At 37.5% G+C, this 17,050-nt stretch overlaps 1 protein-coding gene across 4 annotated transcripts in view; it reads right to left on the bottom strand.

Annotated features, from left to right (window-relative positions):
* The window catches only part of ALCAM (activated leukocyte cell adhesion molecule), a 209,749-nt gene extending 192,922 nt beyond the window's left edge, over nt 1-16,827 (bottom strand). For all 4 annotated transcript variants that reach the window (XM_073009696.1, XM_073009697.1, XM_038003247.2 and 1 more), the window contains exon 1: nt 16,073-16,827. In XM_073009696.1, coding sequence (XP_072865797.1) covers nt 16,073-16,145 — 73 coding nt within the window. In that variant the 5' untranslated portion in view covers nt 16,146-16,827. The remainder of the gene's footprint in view (nt 1-16,072) is intronic.
* Nucleotides 16,828-17,050: the final 223 nt, after the last annotated feature.

The raw sequence follows: 17,050 nt of genomic DNA, 5'->3' as shown, positions 1-17,050 counted from the left end.
CTATTAAGTTTTCAGCTATCAAATACCATTGAATAATGAGATCTGTGATAAATCCAATTCTGCACTGTTTTTATCAGTAAAGACCTATTTCTTAAAATGATATGTTAGTTTCAAGAGCACAAGGTTTATTTTTCAGTACAAATGAAACATCATTTGAATTTATATAATTTTGTTAAGTTAGTAACTGAATTTTAAAGTTCTCTTTCAATAGTCAATAGTTTTGTAAAAATAGTACCAGATTTTCTCCAAATTTTATCTAATATTTTACTCTTAACAGCATTCAAGACACAGTCCACAGTACAGATGTGTTTTCAGTGGTACAAATATATTAAATACTGCCTGCAGTGACTGATCAATCTGCTTATGAAGTCTTTCCTATATTATTTCTGCTAGATTATGAGAAATGCCCTAATCCAAAGGTTTAATCTACTAATTAAAAATAGAAGAACTAATATTATCATTCATTCACTTTTATTTTGAATGTACGTCTACAATTACCCCGTGGGAGAAAAAGTAGTTTTAGTATCTTCACAAACCTACAGTTTTTAAAATAAATTAGTTTAAATAAATTTATATAATTCTCAGGATGATCTCACATTTAATGAACAGACTATGTTCAATATCTATGGAAACTCAAGAAGAGTACTTATGTTAACTTGGATTGGCACCCAGAAGAAATCTAACTTTATTCCACTTGTTTTAACACTCAATTTGCATAGCATGGGTAGAACAAAGCAAATTCTTCTTAGGACCATATTTTAGCAGAGTTGTCACTCCCTCAATTTTTAAAAGAAATTGAACAATTTTCTCAGTGTAGATATTTCCTATTCATACAATATTATATGTCGTTGTTTAAAATAGGCTTCATTAATAATTAAGAAATGCATTTTGGACTATTGCCTTTATTCAATTGTCATGTATGTACTGAGAATGTACTATGTATCAGTAGACTAAGAAATCCAACTTTCACTAATGCATTTATTCAATCATCATGTATGTACTGAAAATGTACTATATATCAGTAGACACTGGGTAGAAAAAAGATTAACTAGACACACCTCCTGCCTCTGAGAACATAAAAATCCACTAAGGGAGAGGGACAAGAATAAATAGGCAATAAATGAAATGAACTCTGGAACTCCAGAGGACAAGCACCTTAGAGAGATCAGAGAAGAATTTCTGGAGGAGATGGCATATAAACTGTGTTCTGAAGGATAGGGATACAAGTTATTCAGGCAAAGAGAGGGTGATTGGAGAGGGTGTGAAGGAAAGGGTGTTCTTGAATAAGACAGAGACGTGAATAACAACCCATCCAGGAAGCATGAAGGGCATGGCACATTTAGAAATATGGCTAGCACATGGAATTCCAAGAAAAATTGTTCTGAGAAATGTAAGAAAAATTTTAAATGCTATACTAAAAAGTTACTATTTTACTCTGACTATATTGGGAAGTGTCTGAAGTATTTGATGCAGACCAGCTATAAGAGTCGATTCAGATCTTATGTCACTCTGATGGCAGAGGGGAGAAAAGATTAGAAGGGACTAAACAACTTTGAGAAATACATTAGACTATGTTTACTTTTTTTGGTTTCTTAAAATATGATCACTGGGCTCTATTTTACTCTTGTATAGATTCTGAATCTACAGAGTCTACATAAATGTCTTTGGAGCACACTCACTTTTATACTCCTAAGTTACCTATGGCCTACTTACACTAATGACGTAAAACAATTGCTTTCAGACACTGTAAACTATAGGCTGCAAAGCATCTCATTTTTAGCTTCAAATTCACATTTAAATTTATATTTCAACCTCAGGATTGCAATGCAATGATGTTTCATTATCAGATGGGAACGATGATATAATGAATATGATACTAACAATTAATAGATAAAGTCTTGGAGTTTGTGAATGGCTTATTTGTTTTATAGAGTGAGTAGATTCAAGGTTATGCCCAATAAATAACATGACATCACTGTCATTCGTATTCTATTTTTTGAGTGGAAAGAGAGGTAGAGTTGAGAGGAGCTACAGCTGACAATTTTGTAATTCTGAACTTGTGGCCTCTTTTCTTTATATGTAATATCTATGTGAATCAGTTGGGTGTATAATCATATTTTGGGGAAATGGGAAAGATTAACTGAGATTTAATTTATTTAAACACTTGAATAATACTAACACCTCTTAAGAGCTCACTATTGACAACCACACTGTTTAATGAACTTTATGTGTATTAATTCATTTAACTTTCACAGCAATCCTACAAGATAGGTGCTATTATTCCCATTGCATAGATTAGTACAGAAAAGGGTTTGAGCAACTTCCCCAGTGCCACCCAACTGGGAAATTGGAGAATGGAGACACAGGTTTCAAAACTATACGATTTGGCTACAGACACCATATTCTCAAACTCTAATCTATAATGGAAAGTAAGCACAATAAAATGGGCACTTACTTTAAAAAGTATTTTAAATTGTGATTTGTTAAAACTGTGATGAAGAACCCACAGGCCTTTATCACAAAGCTCCCTTCCCAGTATGACCATCATGACAGATAATCTAATTTCAATATGAGATGTTTTAAATCTGTTTGTATGTTGGCAATTCTTAAATATGGCAGACAACTGGATCATTTTGTTTACTGATATAATTTTAGTAATAAACTAGGAGGTCTACTATGTGATATTGTACAATATTCTATAGAATGTAATAAAATCGTTTCCATTTCAAATTTAAAAATGAGGCTCATCATTGAATTTTTTTTCTTAATTAGACTTCAGGTAAAATTATTGCTCAACACTGATTCAAACATACAAGTGTGTGTGCATATTCTTCTTCTAAATCAAATTATAGTTGTGAATCTTAGAATTTTTGAGCTGTGAAGAAATCACATGGTACAATACTTCCATGAGAAAAATGAACCTCATAAAAGGTAAATGAATTGACAGGGTCATATACAGAGTGGATAATAACTCCCTTATGAAGAAACATCCTAGGAGATGTCTTATAAAATTGAAACCATTTAAATTTTTTAACCATGTGAGTGGATTTGTGAAAAAAATCATAAATTTTTGAACAAAATCAACCCAACAACTTCTTTCATTATAACAAAATTAAAAGGTAAAGTAATAATAGATAAGATGATGAATATCAACTTAGCTTGAAAATACAATTTGGGGTTATCTAAATCAAGAGAATATATAAGAAAATAAAAAAGAAAGAAGACCATTTCCATGTGTGAGTATAGACCATTTCCATGTGGAAATCTATAACTATTTGGTTAAAAATCTAGGCAGAGTAATTTTAAAAGATTTTCTCTACTATTCAAATATGTAACGGTTTTAACTGAATAGCTACCACAAAATTAATATGAAAACACGCATTATTTTATCATTAGAAATAAACTTTGTTCTCTTTTGAGGCCTTGGTATATTAAAGTATGCTTCTCAAGAGTATACCTACTTTAATCATGTCTAGTGATTTATTATGCAAAAAGTTCAAACAACTAAGAACTGGGGCTTTAAAATACATATTATTGTAGAAGCATTTTTTGAATTATATGAATAGAAAGAGGATACTATTCAATTTCCAAAATATCCTTAATATTAAAATTATAGGTTTTTAATAATGTTCACTATTAAATTAGAGGTCACTGGAAAAATCATAATAAATGGAAGGATCCTACAGTGCTCATAAAAGGAAAGTAGTGGAGCTCCCTCTATTGAATTATACTTGAGAAATAATGTATTTAAAATCATAATTTTATTATCAAAATGACTGCATGATAACAATTGGAAATTTTTCTTTCTAAGGTCTAATATTTTCAGATTACAGAAACACATATAATAATGTCAATTTCTGAGAATAATATAGCACATTACATATGTCTTTATAATTTTAACACTTTTTTTTCTTTTTTTTTTTGTTTGGGGAAAATTACATTTTAAAGCTATAATTTTCAATTATGTTCTTTTGTTTTTCCTGAGATGGTAAAACTGAAAGGTTACTTGACATTGGTTGAGATTATGAAACATTCTAATAAAATATACTTTCCAGTTTTGTTATGGAAGCCCAAAATATATTCAGATGGAACTGAAATGTTTCTCAATCAGTAAAATGAAGTATTTCACAAGTTTTTCTGAAGTGAATAACTAACATTATTATGTTACTGAAAAATGTGATTCATGATAATTATTTGGTTGGGTGTCTACAATGTGCCAGACACTGACAAACATAATATAAACTCATTACCTTTTTGAATATTCCTACCAAATGAACTTAGTAATACTGCTATCCTCAATTAACAAATGAAAAAACAGACAAAAGCTAGAAAGCAAACCCGTGCTCTGATCCATAGCCCAAGCTCTTGAGCTCTTATATAAAGAAATCTGTGCTATTCATTGACAGTCTGGAGTCTCTGAGCATAGAGAGTTCACGAAGAGCAAGCAGAGAATAGGTCTTCTAATACCACGGAGATACGGCCATACTGTCTACCATCAAATCAGATGAAACCATCTGGGTGGAGAAAGGTTTTGTTTTAATAAACAGATACGTATTTACCATTCTAGTATGATAAGAGAAGCTATTTAATCTTATACTAAACAAGCATTTGTCAAGCAGTTCAAATCATTTTCAACCAAATACTTCGGATGGATTCTAGAAAATTATAACCTCCAAACCATACCCTGAAACCCTACTCCTTTTTCACTGTTTTATAATTTCTTTAGAAAGGAGACATTTTCTAACAGCAAAGAGGAAAACAGCTGAGGGGATAAAGGTTTTGTTTTAATGAACAGATACGTATTTGCCATTCTAGTATGATAAGACAAACTATTTAATCTTACAGTAAACAAGCATTTCAAAAAAAAAAAAACTATTTGAGAACTAGGCAAGCATCCATTGAGGCTGGGTGGAATATGGGGATTTGTGTAATGGAGTAAATCCAAATATATATTACATTTTACTCTTAGATCTGACATCAAAACCATTATTCATACTTAGACCCATGACCATCTCTGCAAAAATATAAAACCTATACCTTATAATTACCATAAACATTCTTCTTAGAAAGTGTCATACCTATCACCAGGTAGGGAAAATGCTTGCAGAATAAAGTATAAGCGCCCCAAATTTGAACATTTAAAACTAAATACCAGGTAGAAACTGCTTTATTCATGAAATTACAGTATGTGCATACAAACATTACCGCCATTATGAATATTTATCATTTATTTAAAAATATTACTTTCAGTATATACCATATGGTTTTGGCAAAATCATATACATACTGCTGTTTTCTATATAAAAGTGACTAAAATAGATTTTATTCCTACTTTCCTTAATGGGTTAAAAAATTACAGACTGAAAAATATTTACTGGCATTGATTTTTTAAAAATATTTGTAAAATATTGTACTTTTTATCAGTTTATAAAAAATTCTGACAAGCTTTGTTGGAGGAATTGTTCAAAAGACGTTTTACTTAAGCCTTAAACTTGCTGGAAGAATTTTTCAAAATATGATTTACTTAAAAATAACTGAAGTTTGTTTAGTAATGACTATTATACAGGGTTTACAAAGTGGCATTAGTCAGACCACCCATACAATGTATACTGTACCTACAACGGACTAATACAAATATTTGGAAACCATTTCTTTGTGTTGAAAACCGGTATTAAATATACTTTTGACTCAAATGTGGCTGCCTCTTAATCCTGATTGTACAGAGTATGAATCTTACAAAATGGAAGAAGTGATGGCTTATAATTACACAGTTTATGTTCTAAAAGTTAACAATCTTATGTGGAAAGAACAATAATAAAAATTCATGGTAAATACTGTCTTTTCCCATTTTTGGCCCAATCTCATATATAATAAAGTTAGGCACCAATACAGCTTTAGCCTTGTATGCGAGTGTGTATGCCTACTACTCCTATAATTCTAACTTTTCCAATAAGCTTTAAATAAGTTAAAATCAACTGATTATACTGGCTAAAAAGAGGAATATAATAGTAAAGATTTATGAAGAGAGTTTAAGAAAGAGGCATTCTGTTACTTTTTTGGGGATGTTTTTTAAAGATGTGTACTCTTTGAACAGTAATTTTAGAATTTCTTTCTAAATGAAAAACAAATATTCTTTGACTCAGTAATTTCACTTCCAAGACATTTTACCAACAATTGTCACCAATTGCTTATATGGACAATAACACTTATCAGGATGTTCACGGCTCTTGTTTGTAATAACAAAAAATTGGAAGCAACTTAAACTTCCAGGAACTTGTGAAATGGTGAAATTAATGATGATAGTACAATAAAATCCAATACACCCATTTTTAAAATGAGGTAGAGCTATATGTGCTGCTATGAGACAAATTTTTAATCTCCAAAATGTACTACTAAGTGAAAAAGGAAAGGTACAAAATGATGTATATCATATATTTCCACTTTATTTTTTAAGTAGGGAGGTATACATACAAATATTTACTAATATGTGAATATTTCACTAAGACAAAGAAATCCTGTTCTAGATCCCACAACTGGCAACTCAATTAGGGAGATTACAAGAAAGTATTTGAATAACTTCAAGAAATCCTTGGTTTTTGCCTCAACTTTCAAAACTTCTTTAGTTTTCCTGAAAAGAGATAGGCACATTTTCAACTCCAGGAGTTAGAAACCATGTTTCTTACCACCTTAGCATCCTTAGTCATGTTATTTCCTCAGCCCACATCCTTTGCTAGATTATTCCTCAGCACACAGCTGAGATATCACTTCCTGTAAGACCTTTTTCTCAGCTTCTCCTAAACCCCAGACTAGATCTGGCCACTTTGTTGTAAAATGCTATTCATTTGTTCTTGTGATATTTACCAAAATTTCTAGCAAATAGTTATAAAGTTAATTAATTGATATCTGTTTCCCTGAGAGAACATAACATCTTTGACTGACAGGATCTTGAATGTAATTAGTTTATTTCCATGTCCCTAAGCAAAATGTATAGTACATATTGAGCACTCCATTAATATTTGTTGAAAGCTGTTATATATGCTGAATGATGAATTGACATGCGTTTTAATTCTGGATTGGCCAACAATGTGACCTTAGTCAAGTAGTGAAGTAATTTTTAGGTTCTTTACAGGTCAAAATCTTTAATCTATGAGTCTAGGCACAAATGAAACTGAAAACATGTCACTAGGAATTGTGGTTAATTTGCTTCTGGATTTCAGGTAATCTCTTAACCTGTGTTTTCATTTATTTCAGCTCTCAAATGGGGGGCTAAACAAAACGATCATCAAAAGAACATTCTCATTTTTCCAACAACCCTTCTTTTACCATAGTTTAACTTGTGACAGTAAATTGCATGCCTCTAATCCTTCAGAATTCATTCTCTCTCCCTCTCTCTGTCTCTCTTTCTTTCTCCCTCCAGCCCCCAACACACACACACTCACACACACTGAACTTTCCATAATTTAACTCTGGGGAGAGTTAAGGTTTTAACTCTAAGTGACAGTATTCTTATTCAACACTGCTTGAGCCTCTCAAAAGGTCGTATGTTTTGCCCAAGGATCTAGAAGGTGAAAATTGTTAATGCAAGGTCAACGTTTCTGCAATAAGTGTCTTTGCTGTTGTCACACCCTCGACTACAACTGTGTCCTAGCCATACTGTTGGTTGCCACATCAGGTCACCTTTTCTGACTGATACCACTTAGTTTACATGTACAGAAGAACGCTGGGACTTCCTTCAATATCCCTGATTTTTTTAAAGAACCAAATTGGTAGTGTGATTACTGAGAAATCTCATAGAAAAACAGAATGGAAGTTGTACAATTTGCTGCAAAAAGAATTCAAACTCATACTGAAATAGTTCTTCCCTAAATAATGCCGTAGCTAAGTGTAGCTCCCAGGTGAATTTCAAACAAAATTATTCCCTTGGCATCTGAGGTCACCTTAGTTTCCATTCCAAACCATGGGATCTTTAATGTTTCATATCTACAACATTCTGGAATTCTAGAGGCTACAACCTCACATCATCTTTCTTTCTTATACATGACATGAAAGGGGAATATAACCCGTTAATGATATTTCACTGTAGCTGATAATTAAATTGAAATGGGTTAAAAATATATACTTGGTTAGGATGAAGAGTGCATTTATTACAGTGAAGTACTCCAAGACATATAGACAGATGAGTTACAAATTACTGTGGAGCCTGTATAATATATTATCCAAAATGCACTTCTGAAAATGAAAAAGGATGCCATTAATAATTGTACCAGCACATGAGGCATAAACCAGGACGGTCTTGGGTACACCAAGATGTATGAATAGTCAACCTACTAATAATGTGCATATTAAGCAAGATAGCACCAAAAGATATAAAAGAAAGAAAATAAATGTCTATAGTAGGTAACACAGAAGTTGACAACAAATGACACCATAGGTGTCACCTGGGGAATGGTTAGCTGATTTTACCTCAAACAAGCTGAAATTGGAAGGGTTCAATGTGTAGGTTTCGACCCTGAAAGCTCAGAAGCTTCTTTTGGCTCCTTACCATTTTCCCATCTTTTAGGGATGGATTCTCACTAGACAATCTCATAAACCAGCTTATTGGTATACATAAGAGCAGTTATTGCCAAGGAAATACAATGCTTCTCTTCCAGCTAGTGCATCCTCTGACTGTAAATTGGCTATATAAGATGTTACATTGGGCCGGGTGTGGTGGCTCACGCCTGTAATCCCAGCACTTTGGGAAGCCATGGCAGGTGGATCAGCTGAGGCCAGGAGTTTGAGACCAGCCTGGCCAACATGGCGAAATGCAGTCTCTACTAAAAATAGAAAAAATTAACTAGGCATCGTTGTGGGCACCTGTAATTCCAGCTACTTGGAAGGCTGAGGCAGGAAAATCGCTTGAACTCGGGAGGCAGAGGTTGCAGTGAGCAGAGATCGCACCATTGCACTCCAGCCTGGGCAACAAGAGCAAGACCCTGTCTCAAACAAAAAAAAACAAACAAAAAACAAAACCTCACATTATAATTAGAAGATTTCTTAATGACCATGAAATCTCAGCATGGGAAAGTTTACTATATGACTTGAATATTCAGAGCATTAGGTTTTTAAAAAAAAAAAAAAAAAAAAAGACGGAATTACACCATGTTGGCCAGGTTGGTCAGTCTCGAACTCTTGGCCTCAGATGATCCACCCGCCTCAGCCTCCCAAAGTGCTAGGATTATAGGTATGAGCCACTGAGCCTGGTCCCAGAATTAGGTTCTTAATAATGAGTTTTATCTATCTTAACAAAAAAGCTATACACCTGTTACGGAGACTGCGCAAGTCATGTCTGCCAGTTAGAGGGGCCACTTACTTTCACCATAAAAGAAAGTGTTCGGATTCATTAAGTATAATACCATCAATAACCATATTTGGCCCAACTCCTCTACTTTTTCTATGTTTCTCCAATAACCAAAGCCTTTTTCATCCTTAATCACAGGTCCTTTACTAATATACATGTTCTTTTCTTTTTGTTTTTCATTAATACTACCAAAGTGCCATCAGGTCTTGATGGCTTGTCCCACTCTGCTCTTTCATGATGGTTTTATTTTCCAATTCAATTATCAGTGAAGATATTATATCCCCAACTCCCAAACTTCTTGAGAAAATTTTGTAGTAATCCATGAATGTCAGGTGCTGCCATATGGAGTTTAATTCTCCACAGATGCATTGCTTCTACTCTACTTAATGCAAAAAAAAAAAAAAAAAAAAAAAAAAAGTGAAGCAGCTTCTAGGTGTCAAGTTCTTGACTAGACTTGAGGATACATAGACAAAGATAATATTTGGTATTCAAAAAATTTATGTTCAACTGAAAAAAAAAGTCACTAATATCATAATATGATGTGGTAAAAGCTACAGCAAAGACAAGTACAGGGAAAAGGAAAAGGGGAAAGTTAAGACTCATTTTAGTCATTATCAACATTCCAATGTTGATTCTGCACCAAAGGCAAGTAAGTACAGGAAAATTTTTTTTTTTTTTCCATTCACAGTTCAAATAAGGCAGCCTAGACTCTCTAAAACTATACAGATGGAGAGGATAAAAATCTACTTACATCAATTTCTAAGGTGAAAGTATATTTGAGATTTACCTCCCTCAAGAAAACATCGTGTTGGAGGGCTGGTTGATATCTTAATCTACAAATTCAGTTAACTTCTCTGGTTAGAGCTTCATGATAAGTTAAAGTAATCAAAAATAAAGTCTTTTTTATTACAAATTCCAATCTTCTAAACAATGATGGATTTGATATTACTTGTTTTCACTGTTTACAGTAGCCCCATAATCCATGATAAGTAGCAATTTTTTTTCTAAAAGCAGGTGTGTGAATATCCTACTGGGGAGACAATCTACCTGGCTGCCAACCCAACTCATATCATGAAAAGGGGATTGCTTTATTATTCATTTATTCGTGGAAACTCATATGATGTAATAAAAAACTTGCTTCAGAAAAAGGGCCAGGTGAGGGTAAAATTTTTCTAAAACTTGAAATGTGATTTTGCAGAGCTAAACAAATTATTCATAATGGAAGTGTCATTGAGCAAAGGCCAGAAGACTACAGCAATTGCCATGATCATAGTATGTTTTCCTGTGAATGAACATCAGGAGTCTATAATATTTATATGATCTGAAAAGATTGCAAAGGTTGAGTTTCATCTCATAGATGTTTTTCGTCTTACTTGGGCCAAGATTTTCCATCAGTTCCTTAACTGATACAGAAAAGAGCTAAAACAATAATAATAACAGTAATAGAGAAGCAAATCAGAGAAGTTGGACAGCTGTCTAATTTCTGATTAGCCTATACCCCAGCAGTTTAGTTTCATTGTATTGAAGCACTATGAATTCTTAGACCAGAAAAGCATAGACATGTTCATTGAAGTACCTCAACGCAAAGTCAAATTAAGTAAGCCTTTGGTTAGAAGCTGTTTTGGATTGTGCACAACTCTGATTCCCTCTTCATTTGAATGGATAATTGAGAACTGACTGGATAAGTAAGAGAGGAAGCATTAAAAGCTAATTTCATTCTTGGAACATAGACTACAATAATGGGCTATGATAATAGGTTAGCATAAAACAATTACTGAATACCACAGCACATTTGGAACTAGGCCTATCTGAAATATATAAGGTATTCCATTCAATAACAAGGGAGAAAAGAGAATGTAAAATTTATTATTTAAGCAGAGAAATTAGCTGCATGAAAATATCAGTAACTCCAAAAATATGGTAATGTCTTATGTACTATAGGGAGACTGTAATAATTGTAGGATTTAACCTTACCAAATAGCCTGCAATATCCTCTTCTTGAATATAGAATATCTATTTTAGTCTTGAATTTACTCTCCACAAGGAAAGGAAAATTCTACCCTAATAAAAAAACTAATCAAAAGTGTAAATGGATTTTTTCCATTTCTTATTGAAAATAAACTAAGCTGAAATCCAAAAGTAATAACCAAATAAATGTTATGACCCACCATTCCCGAGAAACCATTATTTAGTGTTCCAGTAAGTTAGTTCATTCTTCATATGTCACATACATGTGTCACGCACATAATGTGTAAGAAATGAGATGAGCCTTTGTGAAAACTTAACAATGAAGAATAAAAATAACACCTAGTGAGAAATTACATTTAAGTTTCTATGTATACATTGAGACAGAGAGATACTCTTCTATCATAGCTATACCTAAGTGGATCGTCCGCATATCTGGGCTGTAAATTGCATGTGTCTACTTGAGTGAATACCTTTAGGGAGCCAGAACTCTTTGATGGTGTTTTATTCTAAATAAATGGCCAGAACAGAAAGAAGTGTGTTTGGAAATGTAAAACATGGTGATTATAAAGCATTGAAAATACTATCTGACAAACTGCTGTCATCTGACACCAAGTAATACTGACAACTTAGGTGGTACTAAGTTTTACAAAGGCCCATGGTTAGTGGCATGAAAATTTGAGGGAGAAAAAGAAAAAAGAGAGAGAGAGAAAAAAAATATTTCCATTATTTTAATAAGATGATAAAAGGGATAATTAAGTGGAATAAATTAGAGTGTTATTCTATTAACAATATAATAAAACTCTTAATATAGCATGTTTTACTTAAAAAATTTGAAATGCTGAGCAAGGGAATTCTAATCTCAATCAGAACCATGCATTGCACAGAAAGAAAATTCACAGATGGGATATGAAAAAGAGCAGAAAAATAATTTTCCCAAGGTCACAACATTCTTACATGACATAGTTAAAAACTCAACACATGAATACTGACTACAATATAAAATTTTTCTAATAACACAAGACTATTAAAATGGGTTTTTATTAATGTTCTTCTTTTTGATAAGTCAATGGTAGACATGCATTTTCATCTGAATGTCTATTTAAAAAGATAAGCTAGTTTGAGTTTTCTACAAAGTAAGAAAAGGTTTGGAATCTGGTAAGACAAGATATTTTGGATTTCTACAAGTTTTAAAACAAGAGAAAAGTATTAGTATTTTCTATTTCCTTCTGTCTTGCATGTACAACCATGTTGCAAATCAACTTCTCTGTTGAGCAACTTTAGGATGTACAGTATGAGGCTTTGTAACATGAACATTTAAGCATAAACCATCATTTATATCTCATTCTAGGTACTATGTGTGCAGTTTAAATAGGGGCAGGCTTGCAGGAGGGATGGGTTACACTAGCAGAGCTTTCTGAGGCCTACTATCCTTTCCTGCTTTTGGGTCCTCTTTTCCCAGGAGAGTGAAAGGCTAATTTCTCTCCTTCACGCTTTTTTTTCCCCCCTACTAAGGCTGGGAAGAGTAAGCATAGATGTTATCAGGAATTTTTATCATGAATTTTTAAAGGTAGAAAAAAAAAGAAATTAGAAATTGGGGTCCACTGATACTTTTCTAGTAATACAATTTATATGAATTTTGTCTAGACTGAGATCCTTAAAAAATAGTGTTGAAAAATGACTGTGCCTGCCTAAATTGGTTTTTTACCTTAAGACTTCAGAAACAAAGAGTTTTTGAGCTGGGAGACATTTCAGAGTGTAGGTCTTTAGTCTTGTCTTTTTGTTTTATATGAGAAAACTGAAGCCCAAAAAGGTTAAATGATTTGCTTAAGTGCCTGAAGGTAGATGTCCTGAAGAAAGCCTAGAAAAGCAATTTACTGCAAATAATACTTCATTAAATTGTAAATTGCTATTGGATTAAATCAATCCTTAAGGAAAAAAATAATATATATTGGCTATTAAACAGTTTTCAGTTTTTAAATTAATCAATTTTAGTAGTCCTACATCAATAGTCTTTGAAAGGACATTATATGAGTTGATGCTTTCCCAAGTCCTTTTGAGATCAATTGATATGTTTCAAACATAATATCCCACTGAAGAAAGCTTTATGGGTGCTCATGTCTTAGGATGAATGTTATGTCAGTGAGTAGTTATGAAAAATCCCATCGAGGGGTTCACACAGATGACCCAAGTGAAGAGTTAACTGCAGCGCCCCACCTCCTTGTTGTAACTAATCCAGAAAAGCCTTTTTTTTTTTTTTTTTTTTTTTTAAGCAATACAAAATGTCACCACAGGCTGACGCTCTTTCTACAAGAATAATGAGATTATTGCTACCTCGGATGCTGAACACACATTTCATTGCCTTTATCTCTGAATTCAGTTTTCGTTTTCCTCTCCTTTCAAAACAGGTAACGTGGCACGCCTAAAATATATCAATGACTGTGTAGCGACTACAGGCCAAAAGACCCGGGGAAGCAGTTTCACAAACTCGAGTTTTTGACCTCTGCAACTGGACACACACTATTAAAACTGCTCCGGAAATGAAGGGTGGCCGGCGGGGAAGTCAGTTACCCCCCTCAAATGAAGCCAGCTATTGGCACCGCATCCCCACCGGGCTCTGTTATTCAGAGGGCTCCGAAGGAGGCGCACTCACTGTCCAAGACTTGCTTCCTCAGTGTAGACACGGCGCCTTTAGTGCTGTAACCTTTCCCTTTAAAACACACTGATACTGCAATGAGAATTTCGGCAATGCCAGCTCGGTAATTCACAGAAACCACGGATCTGAGGGTCCAGGGCATCGGATCCTCAGATTCACGGTGGCTGGCTGCGGTGAGCCGGGGCTAGCAGCTCGCCGAAAGCGCGCAGCTCCGTGCCCCCTGGACACACGAGTCTGTGGCGCCAAAAGAATCACCGTGCAGGCGGTCTGAAAGCGCAACTTTCCCCCTTTTAGCAGTTAAATGTGTAAAAAAAACCTATCCTGCGACGTGGCCCGCCTGTGACGGCACAGAAAAGGAAACTGGGTATGTGCGTGTGGTCAGGGGTGTGGACGTAGGTGAGATTACATTCTCCAAGTATCGAGAGGGTTAATCGGAAACCAACTCTGGGCGTGTGGACGTTTGCATCTTACAAACCGACATCACCCTTGTCCTCCCTTCTTGACTCATTCCCTGGCTCCGAAGTGTCCTTTTCTCTATCGGACAGTGGCATCTCGAAAAAGTGAAATCCACACTGTGCCAGGCCCAAGGGGGGTCTCGCCTTTCCATCTACCTCCCCAGCGTTGTTACACTAGGACACCTGCTTTAAATCCGGTTGAACTGTGGTTTCACAGTCCCCGCCCCAGAACCCGAGATTTGTCAGAGAACGCAGACGCCTTTTTTTTTTTTTTTCCCTCAGCCTCAGAAACATCAGGTGAGCTCATTACCTCACCCAGAAATGTAACTTTAATAAAGAGATCTGGAGAGGGCACTCCTCCCGCCCACACACACAGCAACGGCAGCAGCAGCAGCTCACAAACACTTGTAATCTCTTCCACAGGCTCTGGCCCCCAAACCCCTCTCCCTGCCAGTTCCTGGGAGAGATTCAGAGGCCTTCAAACCTCTTCTGTGACCTGAGCTTGCCGACAGCTGAAGGGATGTGCACGGATAAAAGGAAGTGAGGTTTTTCTTTGATAAAAACTAAAGAAAAAGCTAAGAACAAACAGGCCAAAATACCAGGAAGTAGGAGTTTAACTGGCAACTGTCTACGCAGGGATAGAAATAAAAACTTCAAAGAAAAAAAAAATCCCCCACATTTTCAGTTTAGGGGAGCAAAGGAACCTGCTGCTCTGTCAGGCAACTGTGAGCGCACAGAATACCCCGTTAGGAACAACTTGTGTTAGCCGCCAGGCGGGTCTGAGGATACCAAAGCCAGCGGACGTCCCCGAGGGTGCGGAAAGGGATTTCCCGCGAGATATTTTAGTTGTTGGGAATTTTGCCTTTTTTCCCCCCAATCTCTCTCTCTTCTAAGACTCAGTACAGAACTGAGAACTGAGGTTCTATGAGCAGGTCCTGGAAATTCACAAGCGTCTCACTGAGGTGTCTCCCAGACCTAGCTACTAATTCCTGTTCAGGCTGTGTTATCTGTCTGCGGTCACCCTTACACTCACCACCCGCCCAGACAATGGACGGGGACCGGAGGGGGGAACGTTGAAACCACGATTTGAAGCATCAGTAGGTTTCTCAAGGTGGGCGTGGGGGGGAGGGGGTGATTAAAATCCTCTCCTTCTGTACCCCTCCCATCCCTTCCTCAGCTCACCAAAGGGGAAGTTACAAGGGGATTTATCACGAAAAAGTGCCGGCAGTTATTTCATCCGAGAGCTAAGCGAAAGAAAAACTGCTCGGGGCGCAGTGACGTGGACTTGGATACCCAGAGACAGGAGGAACTGTCAGAGGGCGAGAGTCCGCCGCCTAGCTGGGAGTCGCAGGGACAAGCGGAGAGCGTCAGGCGAATCCTGCCCACGGGCCCCTGCAGCCACAACCCCGGAGCCCCAAGTTCTTGGAGATTCACCCAGTTTCCCCAGCTTCATGCCCAAACTTGAGCCAACCAGCCAAGCCCAAACGTGCGGCACAGGTGACCGAGCCCGGGGACAGCTCTGTGCCGGGACAGAGGTCCCCTTACCTCATCCACGCGCCTAGGCGCACTGCCTCGGGGGTGCGAGGCTGGGACGGGGACCTAGGAAACTGCTCCAGGCCCACGTCTGTCTGGGGCTGCTCCCAGGCCCTTGCTCACCTGGCCTGAGGACAGTGGCGGAGATCAAGAGGCAGAAGAGCAGACGGCAGGAGCTGGCCCCCTTGGATTCCATATTCTTCCTCCTTCTTGGAGGGCCACTGACGGAGTCCACGCCGCAGGAGGGGGCGTCGTCCCGGGCCCCGCGGTGCCCGCGCGCTGGCGGGTCCCGACGCAGGGGCAGCGTCTTCTCCCAGACACACCGTCCCCTGGGCTGTGGCGCTGCACCTTCGGGTCTCTGCCGCACGCAACTTTCCACCACGCAATGCCCCCAACTCCTCCTCCCTCCCGCTCAACACCAGCCCACTGGCCCTTCGGCTGCTCCTCCGGGGACAACGACCTTCTCTTTCCAGGAGACACTTGAGTAATTCGGAAAGGTGTAAGCGGTTCTTTTCGCTGGTATCTTCTTTTATTTTCCTTGTCTTGGGATGATAATAATAACGGCAGTGGCAATGTGCATGAAACGCCGGGTGCTAAGAAGGACTCGCAGGAGGCAGCAACGGGGGGCAGCGGGTCTCCTCAGGTGGCAGCGGTGGTAGCAGTGGCAGCGGCAGCGGCGGCGGCGGCAGCGGTCTCCGGGCTGCTCTGAGTAGAGGGACTGGAAGGCGTGTGTAAGCTGCCTCTTTCCTCCTCTCCCCGCCTCCTCCCTCCCTCCGGTCTCCTCCCCACTTCCCCGGACGCGGCGCAGAGCAGGTGGTTGAAGCAAGGATCCGCAGCCTAGAGGCGCTGCAGGACTGAGTCCGAGCACTGAGCCCAGCTCCGGGATCGGGGAGAACCATGTGCCCTGTCCTAGCGTCCGGGTGGGCGGGGTTTCACCGCGGCTCCGCCCCCAGGTCCAGGTCCGCCAATAAGGAGAAAGCACAGGAGCCGCGCGCGCCCGGGAGAGCCCTGGGACTAACACTTTCTGTGATGTTGCAGCGCGGTAGTGATAAGGCCTTTGGCTTCCAACGGCCCACCCACCCTCGCTGAGGTTTAAAAATC

Source organism: Chlorocebus sabaeus, chromosome 22, assembly GCF_047675955.1.
Source record: "Chlorocebus sabaeus isolate Y175 chromosome 22, mChlSab1.0.hap1, whole genome shotgun sequence".
NCBI lineage: Eukaryota > Metazoa > Chordata > Mammalia > Primates > Cercopithecidae > Chlorocebus > Chlorocebus sabaeus.
The sequence above is the reverse complement of the archived record's forward strand: the minus strand, read 5'-3'. Positions and strand labels throughout refer to the sequence as shown.